At 51.4% G+C, this 21,867-nt stretch overlaps 7 protein-coding genes across 7 annotated transcripts; 2 read left to right on the top strand and 5 right to left on the bottom strand.

Moving 5' to 3' along the window:
- Positions 1 to 437: 437 nt before the first annotated feature.
- Positions 438 to 2,946, bottom strand: ALTATR162_LOCUS2424 (uncharacterized protein; the record flags this gene model as incomplete). Its single annotated transcript, XM_043310028.1, has 3 exons — positions 438 to 548; positions 1,176 to 2,785; positions 2,835 to 2,946. The coding sequence occupies 3 exons, from the start codon at positions 2,944 to 2,946 to the stop codon at positions 438 to 440; spliced, it is 1,833 nt and encodes a 610-aa protein (XP_043165963.1).
- Positions 2,947 to 4,958: 2,012 nt separating this feature from the next.
- ALTATR162_LOCUS2423 (uncharacterized protein) lies at positions 4,959 to 6,220 on the bottom strand (the record flags this gene model as incomplete). Its single annotated transcript, XM_043310027.1, has 3 exons — positions 4,959 to 5,362; positions 5,421 to 6,155; positions 6,208 to 6,220. 3 exons carry the CDS (start codon positions 6,218 to 6,220, stop codon positions 4,959 to 4,961), a joined length of 1,152 nt encoding a protein of 383 aa, XP_043165962.1.
- A 1,170-nt stretch (positions 6,221 to 7,390) lies between these two features.
- ALTATR162_LOCUS2422 (uncharacterized protein) lies at positions 7,391 to 7,981 on the bottom strand (the record flags this gene model as incomplete). Its single annotated transcript, XM_043310026.1, has 2 exons — positions 7,391 to 7,423; positions 7,475 to 7,981. The coding sequence occupies 2 exons, from the start codon at positions 7,979 to 7,981 to the stop codon at positions 7,391 to 7,393; spliced, it is 540 nt and encodes a 179-aa protein (XP_043165961.1).
- A 514-nt stretch (positions 7,982 to 8,495) lies between these two features.
- ALTATR162_LOCUS2421 (uncharacterized protein) lies at positions 8,496 to 9,221 on the bottom strand (the record flags this gene model as incomplete). The annotated part of the gene is made up of 1 exon (XM_043310025.1): positions 8,496 to 9,221. The coding sequence occupies one exon, from the start codon at positions 9,219 to 9,221 to the stop codon at positions 8,496 to 8,498; it is 726 nt and encodes a 241-aa protein (XP_043165960.1).
- A 381-nt stretch (positions 9,222 to 9,602) lies between these two features.
- ALTATR162_LOCUS2420 (uncharacterized protein) lies at positions 9,603 to 11,252 on the top strand (the record flags this gene model as incomplete). Its single annotated transcript, XM_043310024.1, has 2 exons — positions 9,603 to 9,657; positions 9,721 to 11,252. The coding sequence occupies 2 exons, from the start codon at positions 9,603 to 9,605 to the stop codon at positions 11,250 to 11,252; spliced, it is 1,587 nt and encodes a 528-aa protein (XP_043165959.1).
- A 286-nt stretch (positions 11,253 to 11,538) lies between these two features.
- On the bottom strand, positions 11,539 to 12,805 carry ALTATR162_LOCUS2419 (uncharacterized protein; the record flags this gene model as incomplete). The annotated part of the gene is made up of 2 exons (XM_043310023.1): positions 11,539 to 12,654; positions 12,704 to 12,805. 2 exons carry the CDS (start codon positions 12,803 to 12,805, stop codon positions 11,539 to 11,541), a joined length of 1,218 nt encoding a protein of 405 aa, XP_043165958.1.
- Positions 12,806 to 13,133: 328 nt separating this feature from the next.
- ALTATR162_LOCUS2418 (uncharacterized protein) lies at positions 13,134 to 20,505 on the top strand (the record flags this gene model as incomplete). The annotated part of the gene is made up of 9 exons (XM_043310022.1): positions 13,134 to 13,444; positions 13,496 to 13,990; positions 14,045 to 14,101; positions 14,157 to 14,206; positions 15,513 to 16,739; positions 17,076 to 17,920; positions 17,973 to 18,410; positions 18,852 to 18,941; positions 18,997 to 20,505. 9 exons carry the CDS (start codon positions 13,134 to 13,136, stop codon positions 20,503 to 20,505), a joined length of 5,022 nt encoding a protein of 1,673 aa, XP_043165957.1.
- Positions 20,506 to 21,867: the final 1,362 nt, after the last annotated feature.

Genomic DNA, 21,867 nt, shown 5'->3' with positions numbered 1-21,867 from the left:
ATCATTTTTTTCGATGCGGCTAAAATTTTGCGACTTGTGCTCTGTTGTCCCGGAACATCGACATCTCCTGTTTGGTATGGTTATCGTGAGGCTGCATCTATACTTCCTTGAGTGCCGCAGCATCGTCCCTATCTGTGATTAGATCCCATCCCTTAATACCCTAGCAGACTATGTAGGGTAAAGCGTCCTAATACCGTGATCGCTAGTTAATTAGTACGGGAAACTGTAGGGCCATTTAGCAGTCGAACTCGTACTTTTGCTGCTCAAACAATCTCTTGACTGTTCCTGCCGTTGCGTTTGACAATTTGGCTGCGATTGCCCGCATAACTTCATGGTATTGGACTCTTGCTGCTCGCAATGTCGGACGAAGACGTGTTCAGTGAACTAAGATTCTCGTCTTCGTCATTTTCAGGGCATGGTCCCAGAGCATGAGAGCCTTACAAACGACGCTTCGCTCGTCTGTGCTTGATTAGGTCGGCGCGGTTGTCGAAGTCTTCAACAGATGTCTTCGCACGGAACTTGTTGTTGATGTCGTCAGACGAAAGTTTCTGATTATATTAGCTGTATCGGATCAATATTGCTACAGACATTTGGTATATAAGGGACATGGCGGGCAATCGCACCAGCTCGTGGAAGGCCACTATATGCGCCATAGTGGCGACAAACTTTTCCAAGGGCTCCGGTGGCAGGTCGGCTCCCACAACTTCATGCTCATTGATGCCTTCAACATTTAGTCCATCGCACATGAATCTGGATCTCGAGATGAGCATAATGGCAATCGGATAGGACGGAAGCACCAGTTGAAAAATGAGAGACTGAGTGACGTTATTCCAGTAACGGCTCTATACTACGAATATGGTTATAGTACACGTCTATCACATGTGCTCGAAAGCACGGGGGTATCAAAGAAAAAACAGGGTCAAAACTCTTAATGCTCGCTGAATGACAAATGAAACAGGTATGGGGCATAGCTCATATAGGAAAGTTCGTTGCACGTCGGCTCTTCAGCTCTGTGTCGTGTACATGTGTAAATGTTCATGCAGTTGCGACGTCGAGTCGCGGTAGGGTTGCGGTTGTTGGGCCATCATGTGCTGTTGAGGATGCTGGTGGTGCTGCTGAATGTGGTGTTGGGGTTGCGGATGCTGATGAGGATGGCGTATGCCCATTGCCGCAACGGCATAGTCGGGATGCATCTCTGATGGTCCTTGACTCATTTGCGACGATGGTCTCGGATGAGTATTGCTTCTGGAGCTGCTGAGTCGGTTGCCTATTTTATGAAGCGGCTTCGAGATCATCTGACCGAATGAAGGACGGTCGTAGTATTGCGACTCTTCGAATTGAGGAGCAGCACCGAAATAGTTGGGGTACAGTGTTTCTAATGGATTGGGTGGAGCCTTGACTTGATCCATGTATTCGTCGTGATACATGTGGGTGTGCTGCTCGTGGTCCATGATTGGAGTGTGGACGTGAGGTGCATGCATCGTGGATGTAGTCATAACCGGTGGGAGATCAGGTATAGCCGGTTGCGCTACGTCAAGGTAATCCCCAGGGTCCACGTCCATGTAGCTAATACGGCGGTTAGTTGTATCCACCGCGGGTGTTTGCGGCTCCACAAATGGCGACGAGCCGCAATCGTAGTCAGGTACGTGCGCTAGAGAACTACTGATGCGCAGTAACGCTGCGTTGATGCTCGCAAGCCGCGCTCGTGAGTGCTGCGGATTGGAGTTTCCAATAAGAATGTGCATGCGCTGCTCGCGTGATAGTTTCTCGACATGGGGCACGGAATCCCTTGAGGGGGTCACGAAACCTAGAGGTAATTGCTGGTGCACAGGGTCCAGCGGTATGTCAGCGCGAAGACTCAAGGCGGTAATTAAGACATCTTCTCGGCTTGGTCGAAGATCGCAACACTGAAGCTTCTGTCGAAGGATCCTCGAGTTGTCGGGACACCAACTTATCTGCGACCGACTCTCTCGCAGTCTTTCATCCAAGCAACCTATAAGCTCTTTCCAGGTGTCGTGGAGAGCCTCTTGTCGTATTAGGTTCCGGATGACGTTGGAATATTTCCATTGGTCCATTGTTGCGCCATTCTTCATGTGCTTCGCGACGTGGTCACATCGCTCATCCCATCCGATACTAACCTCTTTACACTTGTCAAACCCACAACCAAACACTCTTCTCGGCAGTAGGGTAATACCAATATCCGTCAACGAAGGCAGAGGCCGACCAGCATGATAGCGTTGGTGATGCTTGATGAAATCCTTTTGCCGGTCGAAAATCCGGTTGCAACCGTTGACGACACATGGCCAATCCTCTCCAGTCTCATGCATCCTCATCTCATGTTTCTTCCAGTCAGACTTTGCTTTGAAAGTCTTCTGGCTCTTCTGTTCGGCGCAATAGGTACAGAACATGAACGGCTCACCAGACTGACTCTGAGACTTGTCATCATCCGGGATTAATGATGGAGAAGCAACACTAATATCATCTGCCGGTGTATAGCTTGGCTCGATCTTGAGGTCAAGCGGGCTCTCAGTGTCCACATGAGGCATGGTAGCGGGCACCGGACGCGTCGGGTCAAGACCAGCTGGGTAGGAGCGTGGTTCCGCTCGTCTCCTGGAACGCGACGACGATGAGGAAGCGACGGAACCTCGTGTGTCACTGCTGCCCGTGGACGACGAGAAGGTTGATGCCATAGAAAGTCGAGACCGCCATGATGACCCAGACGAAGATGTCGTAGTTGAACTAGCGGTGCTGGTGGACATGAATGACGAGGCTGTGGAGTTGCGGCCTAGAGTCTGTAAGCACATACTCATACAGCCGGACGGCGAAGAACATACGCGAGTCTATCGCTTGTGAGAACATTCTCTGAATTAGATGTGGAGGATGCCTCGCCAGCAGGGCCTCGATGTGTCGCATAGACTCCTCCGGTATGTCTAGATTGTCCTCCATTTTGGCCACAGAGCCGTATGCTCAGTTCAATTCGCTTGACAGAAGACTACTGTGACATGCCGACTAGCCCTCGCGACAATCCAAACGAGTGAGAAGCTAAAACGAACGACAGGCGGAGGTGCAAAAGAGGGTGGGGAAGGGTATCCAGGTGTCGCGGTAAGACTAGGGGCCAAGGAATGGATAATCGTGTATCCGAGCAGGCATCAGCTGCTGTTGGTGCGACAGGTTGATATACAAGTGGGATCACCTCACGCAAGACTGCAGCGGGGAGCGCGGAAACGGCACTCTTCTAGAAGACCTATGGAAGGATTATAGAAGAAGCTAATTGTGGGTTGCTCGCGGGGGCGCTCGTGCGCAACATCGACAGACCACTGCCCTGGTTTGGCCTCAAAGCTGGGGCAAGGCTGAGGCTACGACAGGCGTGCCAATCTGTAGCGTGTTTGAGGTGGCCGCAAGGAACCGTAGTAGGGGTTGAAAGAGCACGAGGGCACGCGACAAGAATTCAAGAGATGATGTGCGTAACGGCGACAAAAGTCTCTGCCGGCGTGGTTTAAAGGCAGCTTGGACTCGGGTCGAGACATGGCCGGGCAAAGTGTCTGCGCGCGGCGATGATTTGCACGGACGTGGTGTGCAGAAGCACGCAACCTATCGCAGGAACGCAACAGGCCATTTGCAACGAAGCCATCCGAATACTAGTCCCTGTAAGGGGCATGCAGCGCGGTACCTGGATGACGCACCGCTGGTTTACTTCTCGAAGCGTGCTGGTGCCGTGATGAGTGACATTTTTGGTGGGACCTGACAAGAGCTATCTGTTCATCCTACCCGCCGAATATCGGCATCACGCCGTCGCTTATCCCAGAGACCCAGTTCCTGCGGTTCGCGACAGATGACGAAGCGTTCACAGCGACTACGTGTACGGTAAACTGACGCAAGACTTGGTCGCAATCTTCACAGTCCTCGCAGATCAACCAGGAATCGAGTACCATCCATGCCCACGACGACCAACTTGAGACAGGTGGCTTACAGAATGGAGTGCTGACGGCAGAAGCACGTCCCTCGTGCATAACCGGTAGCAGCGAATGAATGCTTCGAGACTGTGATTGTAGCAGTTGGGCTGCTGCAGTCCATCATCGCTGAAGATACCCATGTAACTGGAGGATATCGCGTAATCGACGCGGAGTGAAAGGAAATTCCGACTAGTGTAGGTTAATGTAAGGAGACGGAAGTCTGCCACAACAGGCAGGAAGAGGCCGGGTAAATGCAGTAGTTCAAGATAACAGCCTTAGCTAGAGCGTTCGGCTGCTTGGTATGAGTTGTCGGACGGTGCGGTAACATGAAGGTGTAATTAACAGCATTGCGCTTCTCCCAGGTCGTGTCGAATGTATCCACAGTGGGGCGGGCGTGCCAGATGAAGCGGCACGACTGTTCGGAACCCGAAACGCTATGGCACTTTTGGGGATCATCCAGACCGTGAACCATTTCCTCAAACCGTTGAATAAAACCTAAGTGGGAGCGGATTTAAGCAATACAAGCGTGGCGCGACGCCGGTTTAACGTTGGATTTAGGTCACGTGGGTATGTGCTCAGTTCATTCGGAAGTCACGGAGCTCCATAATCCGAAAGCAACCAGTGTCACAAAGCTCCGGCCTCTTCAATCCGTCCCATCACACACAAAAGTAAAATTAAACAGGTGCAAAAGTTATAAACTTTCTACTGCATTGAACTCTATAACAGACTTGTTAGGAACCTAAATAGTCGTCTTAAAAATCTACGTTAGCTTTAAGTATCTTACGCTTTCTTGTGTACTGTTGTAGACTACAGAGTAGTAAAGGGTTTGTCCGTACCTGCTTAGTATCTTCCTTTTCTGCGATGTTCACACCATCTAACACGACAGATTTCGCTCCTAGCACGTCATTCTCCTGAGGTATGCAGATGAGAGCGCACGATGCCTGGCGCGTCTCTTTCATGTATTCAACATCAAGCCCAGCGCTTGTTCTAAAAAATATATCGATCTTATACAAAGTGTCCATCACAGTCGAAGTTGCCCGCAGTCTTGAAGTTACATGAACTCTCCAATCCGCCCCCGGTGATACTGACGTCATCAATTTTGATGTTACTGCAGCTCCCTTCTCCACAAAGGATGTAGTAATTCTTTCCTTCTTCTGTCGCAGTACCGGTGATGTTCCTCATGACGATGTTTTGGATAATGACGCCGTTTGTTGGGTTGCCAGTTGGTCCGCCGTTCAAATAGTCTTGCTGAATGTCGATGCCGTAGATGGAGATGTTCTCAACACGGATGTTCTCGAAAAGGATGTTGGAGATGAAACCGGTGGTGTTCGAGTTTGACTTGATGCGGGCTCCGTTCTCAGCGTTAAGAACGACAGAGTTCTTGAAGGATATGTTGGTAACATTGTTGTCTAAGGACCATAGTTAGTGGGGCATGGTCGAAGATGAGTGATTGATGAGATGGCATACTTGACTTTCCGCCAACTGATCCAATGGAAAGACCGTGGCTGCCGTTGCAGTACATGTTGTTGACCAGGATGTTGTTTCCGCTTGTAACAGCCACGCAGTCGTCCTGGTTTATTACGACGCTGTCGCGAATCTTGGTATTGTTGGTGCTTCCCAGATCGAATCCATCGCTGTTGTGTGATGCGGGTAGGCCGTTAGAGCGGTTGTTGGGTGCATATCCGGCGCTGTTGTTGAGAGTGATGTGGTGGATATCCAGACCAGCGCTGTTTTGGATACTAAAGCAGTGCACGGGGTAGTTCTCAATGTAGATGTCGTGAACGGAACTCTTTCCAAGTACCTTGCTCAGCTCAATAAAGTGGTTTGGCTTGGTAAGACCTCCGTTACTACCGAGACCATCCCACCATGCCTGACCGTTGCCATCGAGTACGGCGTCTTTCTCGGCGGTGATTTCAATGTCGGATCCTCCCACCTTGATGAAGGCATAGTTTGCATCGGCATATTCCCAGAATGTCTTTCCCTTGAATGTCACCTTGGTTCCAGTTTTCAGCTTTGAAAGATCAATAGTTGATTTTCCAGGAACGGTTATGCCATCGAGAATTATTGCAGTGCAGGCCTCAGCCGCAGCCGGAATAGCTGCGTACTCTGTCACATGACAGGCATCGATGGTTGCAGTTGGAGAAGGTGAAGGTACGGCAGATGCTGTTCCCACAGCGGCAAGTACCAATGACGTAGATGTAGCTATAAGGTCATCAGTACAAGAATGGTCTGTATTGCAAAGTAATTTTAGTACCGTTAAATCTCATGATGAAGAGTTTGATCCGATGTGACCTCAATGAAATCTGCACATGCTGGGTCTTGACCCTACTGTATTAATACTCTCACGGCGTTGGGGCCCCAGATATTCCGCCAAAAGGCCACCTGCATATTCCCGACCAGTCGCCACATAATTTTGCGCGGGGGCGCTGTAGAAAATCTGAAGCCTCGTCATTTCCGACCTAGAAGCACAAGCACTCCAAGCACTAAAGCCAAGTGCAGACAAGGCTTGACAGAAGCACTATGCAAGAGGAGGTGCTCGCCCCACCACCAGGCGTTGGGAAGTCAGTGCTGGCATGGGGAACGGCTCGGAAGAATATGGGGCGTGTCCGGCCAGTCCGTGGCAAAAGGACCAAGTCGCGTTCTGTTTGGTCGAAACATTGCGAATGCACGACCTGAAACATTCATCCGAAGTGCCACCAGCACGTTGGGGAGAAGGCGGAGGGAATGCGCGGAGAAATGGATTCCGTCCAACGGCACAGCTACTTGAATGCGTAGGTAACTAGATGACTGATCGCGGAAATGAAGCAGGACGGTGGGGATTGCGTATGCTACAGTAATCCACGAATTCATGCCAAATCAACGAGAGGTGTCCAAGACTTATTCATCTCAACATGCGAAGAAGAACCGAGAATGCACATACACGGCAAACGCTGTAATTTATCTGAGATGATCGCTGTGCTGGTAGAAGGAAAGATTTACATTTGAGAAGGTGAACTCGGAAAGAGCCATGCGACTAGCGCCTTGGCACGACACTAGTTTCCATATCGGTGCATGCCCGACTTTCTTGTTCCTCATCTTCTGAGCCGAACAGATGCTGACATAAGTGTGCAGGCTACAACATGCCAAGACTGCGGTGTTCGTGATAATGGAGGATGTGGAGGCACCAGAACGCTTTACTGAACGCAGCGCCGCTCCAATAGACATGGTGACGGTCGAAGACTACTTTCATAATTTCCTGTCAACGACAAAATATGCATTTCTCACAAACTGCATTTCTTCGTCCAGTTTTCTTCAAGCATGATCCATATCGGTCTATGAATGATAGAAAAGAAGAAAGAAGGCTTCTAAATACACTCGGCAAGCCTAAAGTCTGGCAGGGTATATGACGTGTAAAACAAGCGTGAACATAACCTCCATCTTTATCGGTCTCGAAAGTCCTAGAGGGTAGCGGCCATTACTGGCACAATGACCTGCTCGAAATCAGTCCATACTCTCACACCTTATCATCAAAAAGGACTTACCAAGCCAACCATACTCCCCCACAGCTTCAACCCCATAGCCTCGATCTTAACTGCGCCACCCTCTACCAGTACCGTCACTCTCGACGTCGGTGAAGCACTCTGCCCCGCCGTCTTGCTCGCCTGCGCAGTAGTAGAAGATTCAGATCCCGTCGTAGGAGACGCGGTGGGAGTGGAATCAGCCAGAGATCTCCAAGCCTGTCCAGGTGACAAAGTGGCTGTCGGAAACGAAATGAATGTGCCATGTGATGTGTTAGAATCTTGTGAGTTGTTGTCAGGTACATCTGGTGTTTCTGGTGTTTCTGGGTCTGGCCTGTCGTTTGGTCGGTCATTTGGCCTTGGTTCTACTGGTCTTGGTGCTGGTGCTGGTGCTGGTGCTGGTGCTGGTGCCGGAAACATGGGTTCTACGGGTCCGATGGGCTCTGGTGGTCGGGGGATGCGTGGTGGTGGAATAAAAGCTGCAGATGATGTCGCGACGAGGAGGAGACATAGTAGGGAATGTGGTAACATTTTGACGAAGATTGAGAGACCTGATTTTGGCTGTGACGGCGAGATCTGAAAACGTCAGACTAGATGGAGAACGGGCGAGCATCGCAGAATTTCCAGCCATATTGTATACAAACACCTGTGAAGTCTGTGTGTTTCAAGGCGTCCAAGTTATGTCCAGCCACATCCAGCAGACTAATTACATTGCGGCGGAGTAACAACTGACAGGGTAGGAATACGCCTCGCCACCCCGCATGAACAGCCGTCGCCTGATCAGACATTTGGGGGCCGAAAAAACAACCTTTGGAATTCCCAAAACAAACAGCTCTACTGGGCGATGAGATGTAAAACTTGTACTCAGCGGCCTAACTCATCAATTGAGCGGAGAGGAAATGTTCGGGATAATACCACGCCCTCTAATATACCTTAAATCCTGACATCCTTATCAACGCCATCGCTATGCGCAACTACAAAGGGGATCCACCCGTTATGGTACAACATATACGAACCGACTAATCACACCTCTTTCTTTTCTGAATTATCGATATATCTCGTCGAATGGCCTGGTATCCCGGAAACAACTATCCCAGACTTCATTCACGACTTTGCCGGCATGTTCTTGGTCTTTTATCCCTGGCCTCGCCATCATACTCAACGTCGCCCTCCTCCTCACGCAAGATTGAAGTTGTTCGGTGATGCGCCATTGATTCCGAGTGAAGAACTCTCTAGAGAAGCGACATTCGCCGCTAAGTGTGGATGCGCGTATCTCAAGGCAAGCCTGGTGCCGCAGGTTGTCGGATTCGACCTTGAACTTCAAATGGTCCCATGCGTGAACCATCTCGTGCGCCATGGTATCTTCTTGATGCCCACGATTGCGGAACTTGTTGGCGCAGAGGAGGATGCCGTGGTCGAGGGAGAAACCACCCGATTGCTCGTTTGTGCACATTCGACATAGTATATTGTCCTTGTTCAGGTCGCCTCCTAGTTTGTATACTTCATCTGACATGAAGCGTATAATGGGGCTGTATTGTAGTAGGTATTCTTTGTTCGACTCGCACCGCTTGCATATCGAGTCTGCCTTTATCTTGTCCATTTCGCTGAAGTAACCCTTTTCTAACTCGATATCGCGAGAACCCGTCATGCGACCGAGCATTATATTGAAGGTACTGCTCCATGTGTAGTAGACAGGGTCGATCTTCTGAGGGGGTGGTTGAGCCATAGCGGCGAGGGATGCGCCATCGGGCGCCGTCTCGGAGTTTGCCATGGTCTGGCACGGTGATATGCGACTCTCGAATTCGGTGGCGGGGGTGAAAGGGCGCGGAGGTGTGGTGTGATGTTCGGCGATGTTTACTGTAGGGCGTGTTCCCAATTCCCGTCGCGAAAAGTTTAGGTGGAGATGGGGAAGTAACTGGTAGCGCGGGGAGCCAATCGGAGGGAAGACGTCACCGCGAGCAAGGGAGCCGAAGATCGCTTGTGAGGGAAACTTGGGCTCGTTCCAGTCATCAATTGCGCGACAACATAAAGGAGCGTGTGTATGTGACGGGACGCTGATCTCTAAACATACCTCACCTATCTCTTCTCCCCTACAGCCTCTCTAGCTACCAAAAGTCTGCGCCTGCCGTTAATACATCACTCCTCCGTCGCAATGGCCGTCCATATGCGCAAGCAGCCCGGCCAACTCACTGTCGTGATAAAACTCGGTAAATACGAAATTGTATATGTCTCGCGTCGAAAAGAAGAGAGCACCTAACCAACACAATCAGGAACCTCATCCATAGTCGACGAAAAAACGCACCAACCCCTCCTCTCTATCCTCTCCCTCATCGTCGAAACAGCATGTAGTCTGCGCACCGCTGGCCACCGTGTCGTGATTGTGTCCTCGGGCGCCATTGGTGTCGGCTTGCGACGCATGAACCTTCCCCGCCGCCCAAAACACCTCCCACAAGTCCAGGCGCTTGCTGCTATCGGTCAGAGTAGACTGATGTCCTTATGGGATCAGCTGTTTGGCAACCTAGAGCAGCCGATTGCTCAGGTGCTACTGACACGGAACGACATTGCGGATCGGACACAGTACCAAAATGCGCAGAATACCTTTATTGAGCTGCTAAGCATGGGCGTCATTCCTATTGTGAACGAGAACGATACTTTGGCCGTTACTGAAATCAAGTTTGGTGACAACGACACGCTGAGTGCCATTACTGCGGGCATGGTTCAGGCGGATTACCTCTTCCTTATGACGGATGTGGACTGTCTGTACGACAAGAACCCGCGCACAAATCCAGATGCAAAGTCCATCGCTGTCGTGGAAGATATTGCGGAGCTGGCAGCGGATGTAAGCTCGGCTGGTAGTTCATTAGGAACGGGCGGTATGAGCACAAAGATTGTAGCAGCAAGGCTAGCGACGAGTGCAGGCGTTACGACAGTCATCACGAAGAGTAGTAAACCAGGCAATATCTCGGGCATTATTGCTCATGCGGAGAAACAAAGAAAGGCAAGGATGTCAAGTCGGAACTCAGTCACCAACTTTCAAGACGAAGGCGCACCATTTGCTCAAGCAGCATCGCAGGCCTCAAACCACGATCTCTCCACATCCACGGCCTCACTAGGCGACCAACAACTCGCTGGCATCGCATCCCCACAACCAGAAGAGCCGGTGCCCCTACATACCCGTTTCCTCCCAATATCCAACCCCATCCGAGACCGTTACTTCTGGATTTTACACGGTCTCGCGCCCCACGGGACAATATACATCGACCAAGGTGCTTGGGCGGCGCTAAGCGACAAAGCTGGTCTCCTACCCGTCGGCATCGTAGAAGTAGATGGCCACTTCGCCCAACAAGAAGCCGTACGCATCGTCGTCGTCAAACGTCTATCCAACCCCCCACACTCCCCCAAACCATCACAAACATCAACCACACCGCAACCGCCCACGACACCAGGCGCCCTAGCCCACGGCGTTCACGCCCCGATTCCAATCCGACATCCCCTCACACACTCGTCGGCTTTATCGTACTCGATGAACTCCTCGCAGACACTGCAGCAACCGCCGAACTTTGAACTGCACAACCCGGCACCAATTGAGATTGGACGAGCAGTGGTCAACTACTCAGCTACTGAGATTAGGCGGATCAAGGGCCTACATTCGACGCAGATTAGTGAGGCGTTGGGATATGCCGATAGTGAGTATGTGGCATTGAGGGAGAACATTGCTTTCTTTGGAAGCGAGAGGAGTAGGCCTAGCACACCTGATTTCAGGAACGGGGAGAGGCGGGGTGAGGCGGTTGACGCGCATTGAGGAATGTGGCAGGACACCATACGATGTGCCTCACCAGGACAGGTTTCTATCTTCACAGCGCGTGTACGGCAAAATAGACAATGTTTCGTGACTTAAAAATTGAAATGCTTGCATTGCATGCGATGTGGGATGTATTCCCATGACTATTCCAAACGCCATCAGCAAACCGAAGACTCACTCCAAGCAATGCGACTAAGAACATGAAAAAAATTCAGTGACTTCCGTGCAGAACGCCCCTTCGCCGTCGTAGATGTTGAACATTATGTGAACGCGACCAAGAGTAAGCTTAGTAGCTCTCTTCAGACTGTTCTGAGCTGCTGCGTATCTTGCCCCCTGAAGTACGTTCGTAAGCTCGCGGGCTGCCCTTGCAGTGCTTCACGATCCACGGGTGTACCTCAACATCCTCAAGTGCGATACGCTTTTCAGGGTCAAGCACTAGTAACCTCTTGATGAGATCTCGTGCTTCTGCGCTGACAAAACTTGGGACTGTGTACTCTCCCCTCGCAATCTTGCGCTGTGTCATGACTTGTGTGTCTTCAAATGGCGCTTCGCCAACCAAGAACTCGTACGTCAAGACACCTAAACTCCACAGATCGACCTTCTCGGAGTAGTAGTTGTCCTTGCCACCACCGCGAAGCATCTCCGGGGGCAGATAGTCGAGAGTTCCGCACATGGTGTTCCGGCGATTGTTGGGTGCGTGTACGGACCAGCCGAAGTCGGAAATCTTGATCTCACCGTGGATGCCCACGAGGATGTTTTCGGGCTTGATGTCGCGATGCATGACGTGCTTCTTGTGGAGGTACTTGAGCGCAGCCGCCATCTGGGCGATGTATTGTGCCGCTTTCCATTCTGGGAAGCGTTGTTCTTTGCGGAGGTGCTTGTATAGTTCTCCTTGCCCGGCGAACTCGAGGATGAGGAAGATGCGCTTTGCGTCATGGAAGTGACCGAACAGCTTGAGGATGTTAGGGTGGGTGAGGTGCGATTGAATTTCAATCTCTCGTCGGACCTGCTTCTCGACTTTGCCTTGCTGGAGCTCGGACTTGTGGAGGACCTTCAAAGCACACACGAAGCCTGACGAGCGTTCCTTGGCCAGGTAGACGCGACCGAATTTTCCCTTTCCGAGGGGCTTTCCGATCTCAAACATGCCTAGATGCCATTGCTTGGGTTGTGCAGGGTTGGAAGGAGCGGTGTAGATGGCTGACTCGGTGAGGGTGCGGCGGTGAGATGGGTTGTGTTCTGAAGGTCGGCTAGTGCTTGCTGTGATGGTGACCTTGGCGATGTTTGCCGTCTTTGCGTTTTGTGTAGCGAGCTTCTGTAAAGGAATCTGATGGGGCAGCTTCATGCGGTTCGCTGCTGATTGCGACGACGACAGGCCTGCTGATAGGGATGTCGACACAGAAGACTTGGTGTTGTTAGAAGGGGCTCCACAGCGCAGGCTGGTTGATACACACCTTTGTCTTGTGGTAGCTTGTAGTAGATGTGATCTGCTCATCGTTCTCATCGTTGATGGTGGTGCGCTCAAAGGCGGCTTCGAGGTTCGCGACGTCGGCCATTTTGGTGTCGAGATGCAAGCTGAAGCGACTGGAAGCAAGCAGTAACACAAAAAGAGACGTCCTAGAGGCTATGGAATGCTACGTTGATGGTTTTCGCGTGGTAACTGGCGATGTTCCAAGGTTTGAGGACGGCATGGCAGCTAGTTAACCACAAACAAGTGGGTTTCAGTCGTTGCTATGGGAAACGGCGATCGGCGGTCGGAGCTTCCGTTCTCGCCCCACTCCTCAGAAGCTCCCCGCCATCGGATCCACATGCAGCGGCAGCAAAGAAGAACAATTCATACATGTAACATTCTCCCAAAGCGTCTCGTCGCATACATCCCAGGTCATGGCATCGCTCAACGGCGCGCCCGCCGATACCGTGGCACCCGGCCAGGCCGACACATCCATCACGAAAGAAGGCTTCAAGATCACCACGCGCAAACTGCCCATCCTCAAGGCTGGCCCTATAGAAGATATGACCAAGAAGCTGGGCATTGCGCCGCCGGAGATGATTTTCGGCGACAACATGGTACGGATAGACCATGCACAGAGCGGCTGGTACATCGAGTTCAATGCCTTCGATGCGCTAGATCTCGTGGACAAGACAGGCGAGAAGATGTTCAAGGTGTCATACTCGAAAGAGTGGCAGCAGAATCGGTAAGACTTTATACCAATGGGTGGAGAGAGCGCGCGCTTAACCTGTATCAGACAGAAGCAATTCGAGGACATCAAAGAAGTAGTGAAGCCATTCGACTGGTCCTACAGCACTGACTACAAGGGCACCACACCACCAGCACCCGCCTTCGAGCCCACCGAGACCCCAATACCACTTGCACTCCTCAAGCGTCCTGACCCGATACATTTCTTCGATGAACTAGTACTCTACGAAGACGAGCTAGCGGACAACGGCATCGCTATGCTATCTTGCAAAGTTCGCGTCATGCCACAACGTTTACTGCTACTGGTGCGCTTCTTCATGCGTCTCGACGATGTAGTCTTCAGAATACGCGACACGCGGATATTTGTCGAGTTTGGGGACAACGTGGTGCTGAGGGAATATACGGCGAGGGAAGAGAAGTATGAGGAGGTACGGAAGAAGCTCGCAGGAAGGAAGGAGGACGTGCTTGCGATAATGCGAGATCCTAATCGTTTGGCTGAGCATATACCCATCGTGGAGCATAACCTTGAGGGGTTGCAATTGAAGTAAGCAAAGACGGATCGACAGAACCTTGACAACCCCATCTGCGCGAGATCAAGAGCGCTAGAGGCATTGACAGTTAAACGGCGACCCAAACTTGCAATACCATCCATAAGGTTTGCTTATCACCGGTATACGTGCTAGTCAAACTTAAGCTAATCTTCTGTTCAGTAATCATATGAGCACCCAGAAACCAAGCATCTTTAATGCTGGAATCTGCCGTTTTACAAGCATCAAGTCTAGACGCGCTCCACTTTTCCTGGGGAAGCGTTGTCGAGCATGCACCAATAACGTTCATCAGCAACGAGATCGTGATCATCAGCTCGCTACGGTGTACATATGTAGCATACAATGCATGCCGTAGATCTGGAGCTTGATGCGCGACCATGCATAAACGATATTCTGTGTGCGGATCCTAAATCTGTGTGTTGATCACTGGAACTATCATACACGCTGAGGTCTCGATGTGATTGCGCGCACACTAGCCACATTAATATACATGCTCGAAGGCAATCCTAGAAAGTGGAGGTGAGACATTGAAACTTTATCTTTGGTCTCTGGTACCACATCTCACCACTGGTAAAATGAGATCTTTTGAGACTACCGTGCGCGAACGGTTAGGAACCATAGTAGGTTCGTGTGTTATCGCTTCCATCAGAAAGAATAGAGTTCTGTAGGTGCCGACATAAGCAAGTGAAATTGCACTAGTAATGCATCTGCGTACACGTCCGCTTGATTATGTCAAGCGGAGGTTCTGTTTGTCCGTGATGAGCAGTACTCAGGGATCCGTTGTGCACCGCCTCATATTACGACCGAAAAGTGGAAAGTAGATGCAACTCAACAGACAGAAATATCACCGGAACTTGTATAACACGAAGCGGAAGTGCTGGCTCGGATCATTCGGATGTTCGACGAGGGCAGCAGGGGGTTGTACGGTGGGTGCGTGGAAGACGGGTACCAAGATGCGTGGCAGACGTAACGAGGATCCCGAGCGATCTCTCGTCCGGAAGCAGTAAGTTGTCGATCACGGACCAAATTAAGCGTTGGACAGGCAGCTGCAACCCAGCGTCATCACCAGCAGAGGCACGCAGCGACTGCGCATCGAAAAGACACGCTTTGTCGCCATGATAGCCTCCATATATCTTGCTTCGACTAGATACTGTGATCGTGATGGCTGTTCTTGGCACAATCCGCTTCCGCAGAGGTCCGGGCTGTGATGTCATGTAGAACATAGGGAAAAACAACCTGGGCGCCTAGCGTTGTGGAACTAATTGCGGTCTCGAACGAATACGCATCAAACATGCTGAGATGGATCCGCACACTTCGAATTCGGCCCGCATAGCGCGCGCACGCTCCCAATCATCTACTGTGGCGAAGGACAAATCTTACTCAAAGGGTCCAAGCATCTCGTCCGAGGCGCTGGTGCAAGGACTAATCGCGGGCATGGGGAGTGTCCGCCATCCGTGGTGCTATGACAACATAGGCCCGCACGTTGGCTAAGAGTTGATATATGTTGAATGGTCGCAGGCGGGCAGCAAAAAGACATCACCGACGTCGACATAGCACGCCAGCACTCGCCGCTGCAACTCACAATGGCTGACTTCAAGTCCAAAGGCGAGGCTTTCATGTCGAACACGTCAGATTCGGGTCAAACACAAATCCACACCTCTGCCCAATCAGGGTCCGAAACCCAAACTCCTGCACACGGCGTTGTTCGCACTGCTTCTGGGCGTGAGACGTACTTCCCCGATGGCCACGCTCACGGCAACCACGGACTCTTCTCATCACACTCTTACACACACGAAACATCAACATCAACAGGATCGGGGCTGTTCAACTCTGCCGATGCGACTCAATCACGGCCTCACGAGGAGGAGGTGGTGCCGCTCGAGAAGATCAACACATCAAGCTCGTCCGATTCCTCAGAAACCAAACTTGGATCAAATGGCGACTCACGAAAAGTCAAAAGGACGGCTACTTCATCCTCATCCGAAGATGTTGCTCCAGGTACCCTCCAGCGTCGGGCTACACGATCCGAGATCGACGACGACGGCAGGCGAGAATTGGCACGCATCTTCACATCTGCTTCGAGAGTGACACAGCAGATGAGCATTGCGCAGCCAAATGATCCTCGAGTGGACCCCTCTAACGAGGCTTTTGATCTTAGCAGGTTTCTGAACATGTTCCGGAACCAGCTCGAGGGCGAAGGCATCGAGATGAAGAAAGTCAACGTTGTCTACAGAAATCTCAATGTCTTCGGTTCCGGCAAGGCTCTCCAGCTTCAGGACACAGTCGCAGATCTCTTCATGATGCCGTTCCGTGCGAAAGAGATCTTCGGTAAGTCAGAACGCAAGCAGATTCTACACAGCTTCGATGGTATCATCCGAGCCGGTGAACTATGTGTAGTACTTGGACGCCCCGGATCTGGTTGTTCTACTCTTCTGAAGGCGCTCACTGGCGAGCTTCATGGTCTAGAGACAGACGAGTCACTTGTCCACTATAACGGTATACCCCAGGATCGTATGCGCAAGGAATTCAAGGGCGAGACAGTGTACAACCAGGAAGTCGACAAGCACTTCCCGCATCTGACTGTAGGTCAGACTCTCGAATTCGCTGCCGCTGTCAGAACACCATCAAACCGACCCGGTGGGGCGAGCCGCGATGAGTTCGCACAGTTCATGGCCAAGGTCGTTATGGCTGTCCTTGGACTAAGCCACACCTACAACACCAAGGTCGGAAACGACTTCGTTCGCGGTGTGTCGGGTGGAGAGAGGAAGCGAGTGTCCGTCGCTGAGATGCTGCTCGCTGGCGCTCCCTTTGCAGCCTGGGATAACTCAACCCGTGGATTGGACTCAGCTACTGCGCTGAAGTTCGTAAAGGCTTTGAGAGTCGGCTCTGATCTGGCTGGAGGTGCTGCTGCGGTGGCTATCTACCAGGCTAGTCAAAGCGTGTACGACTGCTTCGACAAAGCCGCTGTTCTGTACGAAGGCCGTCAGATCTACTTTGGACCTGCCAGTGAAGCCAAAGACTACTTTGAGCGTCAAGGATGGTACTGCCCACCCCGACAGACTGCTGGAGATTTCCTCACAGCTGTCACCAACCCAGACGAACGGAAGGCCAGGGAGGGTATGGAGAACAGGGTGCCACGCACGCCACAAGACTTTGAGAAGTACTGGCGCGACTCACCTGAGTACAAAGCCCTCCTCGAAGAGATCAAGGACTTCGAGGCCGAGAACCCAATCAACGAGCATGGTACTCTCGAGACACTGCGTCAGCAGAAGAACTACATTCAGGCCAAACACGCTCGTCCCAAGTCGCCGTATCTCATCAGCGTCCCCATGCAGATCAAGCTCAACACACGACGAGCATACCAGCGCATTTGGGGTGATGTAGCCTCCACAGCCACACAAGCTGGTCTTAACGTCATTATCGCTCTTATCGTCGGTTCCATCTACTTTGGTCATTCCCAAGGATCCAGCTCATTCCAAGGTCGCGGAGCAGTCATTTTCTTGGCCATTCTCTTCAACGCCCTTACGTCCATTGGTGAAATCTCAGGTCTCTACGCTCAGCGCCCTATCGTCGAGAAGCACAACTCGTATGCATTCTACCATCCATCGACTGAAGCTATTGCTGGTATCGTTGCCGACATACCTGTCAAATTCATACAGGCCGTAGTCTTCAACATCATTTTGTACTTCCTAGCGCAGCTTCGGTATACTGCTGGACAGTTCTTCTTGTTCTTCATCGTTACGTATATGGCAACCTTCGTCATGGCAGCTATCTTCCGCACAACTGCCGCCGTTACCAAAACAGCATCACAAGCTATGGCAGGCGCCGGTGTTCTGGTACTGGTCCTCGTCATCTATACTGGTTTCGTCATTCGCATTCCCGAAATGCCTGACTGGTTTGGCTGGATTAGATGGATCAATCCGATTGTGAGTTTGTTGTCCACTCCATTACTGTCAGCTGCTAATATATTCTCCTTAGTTCTATGCATTCGAGATTCTGCTTGCCAACGAGTTCCACGGAGTCGATTTTCCTTGTGATGCCTTCATTCCGTCAGGCCCCGGATACCCACAGACTGGCGACTCCTTCATCTGTAACACTCAAGGTGCTGTTGCCGGACAAACATTTATCAGTGGCGATAGCTTTATCGAAGTCTCATACTCGTACTCTTGGAGCCATGTTTGGCGCAACTTTGGCATTCTCTGGGCTTTCCTGATCTTCTTCTTGGTTACTTACTTCATCGCTGTTGAAGTCAACTCTTCCACGTCCAACACCGCTGAGCAACTGGTCTTCCGACGTGGACATGTTCCAGCTTACATGCAACCTGGTGGTAAGGGCTCCGACGAGGAATCCGGAGCAGCCCAAAAAGGTGAGCAGGAAGGCGCTGGTGATGTCAGCGCTATCGAAGAACAAAAGGGTGTTTTCACTTGGCGCGACGTTGTCTACGATATCGAGATCAAGGGTGAGCCGCGCCGATTACTCGATCATGTCTCTGGCTTCGTCAAGCCTGGAAGTATGACCGCACTTATGGGTGTCTCCGGAGCTGGCAAAACCACGCTTTTGGATGTTCTGGCTCAGCGAACCACCATGGGTGTTATCACAGGCGATATGTTCGTCAACGGCAAACCCCTCGACCCCGCATTCCAACGTTCAACCGGTTATGTTCAGCAACAGGATCTTCATCTTGAGACTTCAACTGTTCGTGAAGCATTGCAGTTCTCCGCCATGCTGCGCCAGCCCAAGACTGTGAGCAAGCAGGAGAAGTACGACTACGTTGAAGAAGTCATTAAGATGTTGAACATGTCCGACTTTGCCGAAGCTGTTGTTGGTGTTCCTGGCGAGGGTTTGAACGTTGAACAGCGGAAGCTTCTGACCATTGGTGTTGAGCTTGCTGCCAAGCCGAAGTTGTTGCTTTTCCTTGACGAGCCTACTTCGGGTCTCGATTCACAGGTCAGTACTGCCACGTGAACCCATGTATTACCTACAATTGCTAACTTCTGTGCAGAGTTCCTGGTCTATCATCGCCTTCCTACGCAAACTCAGTAACGCTGGCCAAGCCATCCTCTGTACCATCCATCAGCCCAGCGCTATTCTGTTCCAGGAGTTCGACCGCCTCCTCTTCCTTGCTCGTGGTGGTAAGACCGTCTACTTTGGCGAGCTCGGCGAGAACTCCCGAACGCTCCTGGACTACTTCGAGAACAATGGTGCACGCAAATGTGGTGAAGACGAAAACCCGGCTGAATACATGCTGGAGATTGTCAACGCTGGCAAGAACAACAATGGTCAGGACTGGTTCGACGTCTGGAAAGGAAGCAACGAAGCCAATGGCGTCCAGCAGCAAATCGATCAACTCCACGAGTCCAAGAAACATGAGGAACTCAACATTGCCGCGGAAACTGGTGGAAGCGAGTTCGCTATGCCACTGACAACGCAAATTGTGGAGTGCACATACCGTGCTTTCCAACAGTACTGGCGCATGCCCAGTTATGTTATGGCTAAGTTTGGTCTCTGCACCATTGCTGGTCTCTTCATCGGTTTCTCCTTCTATCAGGCCAACACCACTCTAGCGGGCATGCAGACCATCATCTTCTCGGTCTTCATGCTTACTACAATCTTCTCGTCACTTGTACAACAGATTCAACCCCTCTTTATCACGCAACGTTCTCTCTACGAGTCCCGCGAGAGGCCATCAAAAGCGTACAGCTGGATCGCCTTTATGGTCGCCAACATTGTTGTGGAGATCCCATACGGTATCATCGCTGGTATTCTCACATTCGCAACCTTCTACTATCCGGTCGTCGGCGCGAGCCAATCCAGTGAACGCCAGGGCTTGGTGCTGCTGTTCTGCATGCAGCTTCTCATCTACACGTCCACCTTTGCCGACATGACCATCGCAGCGCTACCTAACGCCGAAACAGCATCAGGTCTCGTCTCGCTGCTCACACTCATGAGTATCCTCTTCAACGGTGTTTTGCAGTCTCCGGACAATCTTCCTGGCTTCTGGCTCTTCATGTACCGCGTCAGTCCGTTCACTTACTGGATTGGCGGCATGGTCTCGACCATGCTTTCAGGCCGAGAAGTCGTTTGCAGCGCGCGTGAAGTTTCCGTGTTCGACCCACCGGCTGGCCAGACATGCGGTGCTTATCTAGCCGATTACGCTGCTGCCGCGGGCGGTACGATCCAGAACCCAGATGCGACCGCTGGCTGCAACTACTGTTCTTTGAGTAATGCTGACCAGTTCCTGGCTGGCTCGTCGATTTACTACGGTGAGCGATGGAGGAACTTTGGTATCCTCTTCGCTTTCATCGGTTTCAACGCCTTCCTTGCTGTTCTTACTTATTACCTATTCCGTGTTGCCAACCTCAACTCGCTCAAGAACCTCTTCCATAAGACCAAGGGCGGCGCGAAGGCGAAGGGCAAGGCGGATCAGGCGAAGGAGGGTGCGGAGAAGGTAGCGCAACAGGGTGGACACCCTGGAGAGAGGAGTGGAGAGAATGATGCTGGCACCGCTTGAACTCCATAAAACTGGTTGCTTTGGAGGGATGTAATTCTTTTCGTACTTGTAGATCTTTGGGTTACTTTGTTTAATCAGTATAGTTAATACTAATTCTTATGTTTGAACCTTTGGTTTGCGATTCTTGAAAAACAGTATCGACGTTCGTGATTGCAGGTGTGTTAGCGACGAAAACGGTCCAGATGCTATCCGACCGTAGTCTCGGTACATAGATACTCCTTGGTATATCCATGGAGGCTTCGGCCCGTCATCGCTTCGGGCGGTATTCTCGAATGACACGTCGTTGAACCTCACAAATGCATGGACTGATGCAAGAGTACGATGGAGAAAAGCTATGGTAGGTCAAATCCCGCAAATCGCCGAGAGGTCACGAGTGCATGCCTTGACCATATTGTGTCACTGCGTAGGTACTTGTGTAGGGTAACAGTCGTTCCTTGTAGACTCGGTTGGTTCCGTGCGTTTGCGATCACGATCCAGTTACTCTGTCAGTCCGTACAGTACCCGCAACAACAACTCAACAATATGGAGGTTGAACACTTTTATCCCCACCAATTCAGTCACTTGTTATGCCTGATTGAGTATGCCGAGAGCCTCGTGCTCAGTGATTCACCGCATTACGTACATGTAGTTCACTACGCAAAGACAAAGACGATGCGGCATTCATAGCTAAGAGCGGCATTTGGCAGCCGCGATGCGAGAATTTCTATCCTGCCAATAACTCGACCTGACGATCTCCACTTGACCTGAGGCTCAACTTCGGCTCAGAACGTTTTGCGGGGAAGTGTCTTGTGGAGCTCCGGAGCGATCGCTCTATGACGATGCTGGGGTTTTTCAAGGATGCGCTCCTGTCTTTGGTTTAGCGTCTACCGAATTGTACCACTTGCTCCGACGCTTGCTCCATGCACCGAAAATTTCTCTTTCCCAAGTACCTCGTGACGGGGACTTACCCATGGCGGTCGGGACTTTTCGTCGGCAACATACAATTTCCAAGATCTCGCCCCGCTTTCTAATAGACGGACAAGCCTGGAGGCGTGGAGCTTGGTTGCGCATAGTCATATTTTGCGCGGTTTCCCCAGTGCACGAGTCGTGATGGAAGGTGTACCGATGCGTTGTGCGGAGATTGACGCCATAGAATGTTCTATCGATGAAACCTCCAGTACCAAAGCTGTGGTTCACAGCACGTGGAAGAGGCAGCATCCTCCAGGATCGGACGCGAGAGAGAGCTAACCCTCTATAGCTGACCGCAGCGATGGGAAGCAACTTGCTGCTCCGAGTCATGTATTACACTCACGATCTCCGCACATTCTCACGAGTCAATCCCTCTGCTCCGACCTCTTTGTTTTTCTTTCTCCACAACCATCT

Source organism: Alternaria atra (assembly GCF_907166805.1).
Source record: "Alternaria atra isolate CS162 genome assembly, contig: 21, whole genome shotgun sequence".
Taxonomy (NCBI): domain Eukaryota; kingdom Fungi; phylum Ascomycota; class Dothideomycetes; order Pleosporales; family Pleosporaceae; genus Alternaria; species Alternaria atra.
The sequence above is the reverse complement of the archived record's forward strand: the minus strand, read 5'-3'. Positions and strand labels throughout refer to the sequence as shown.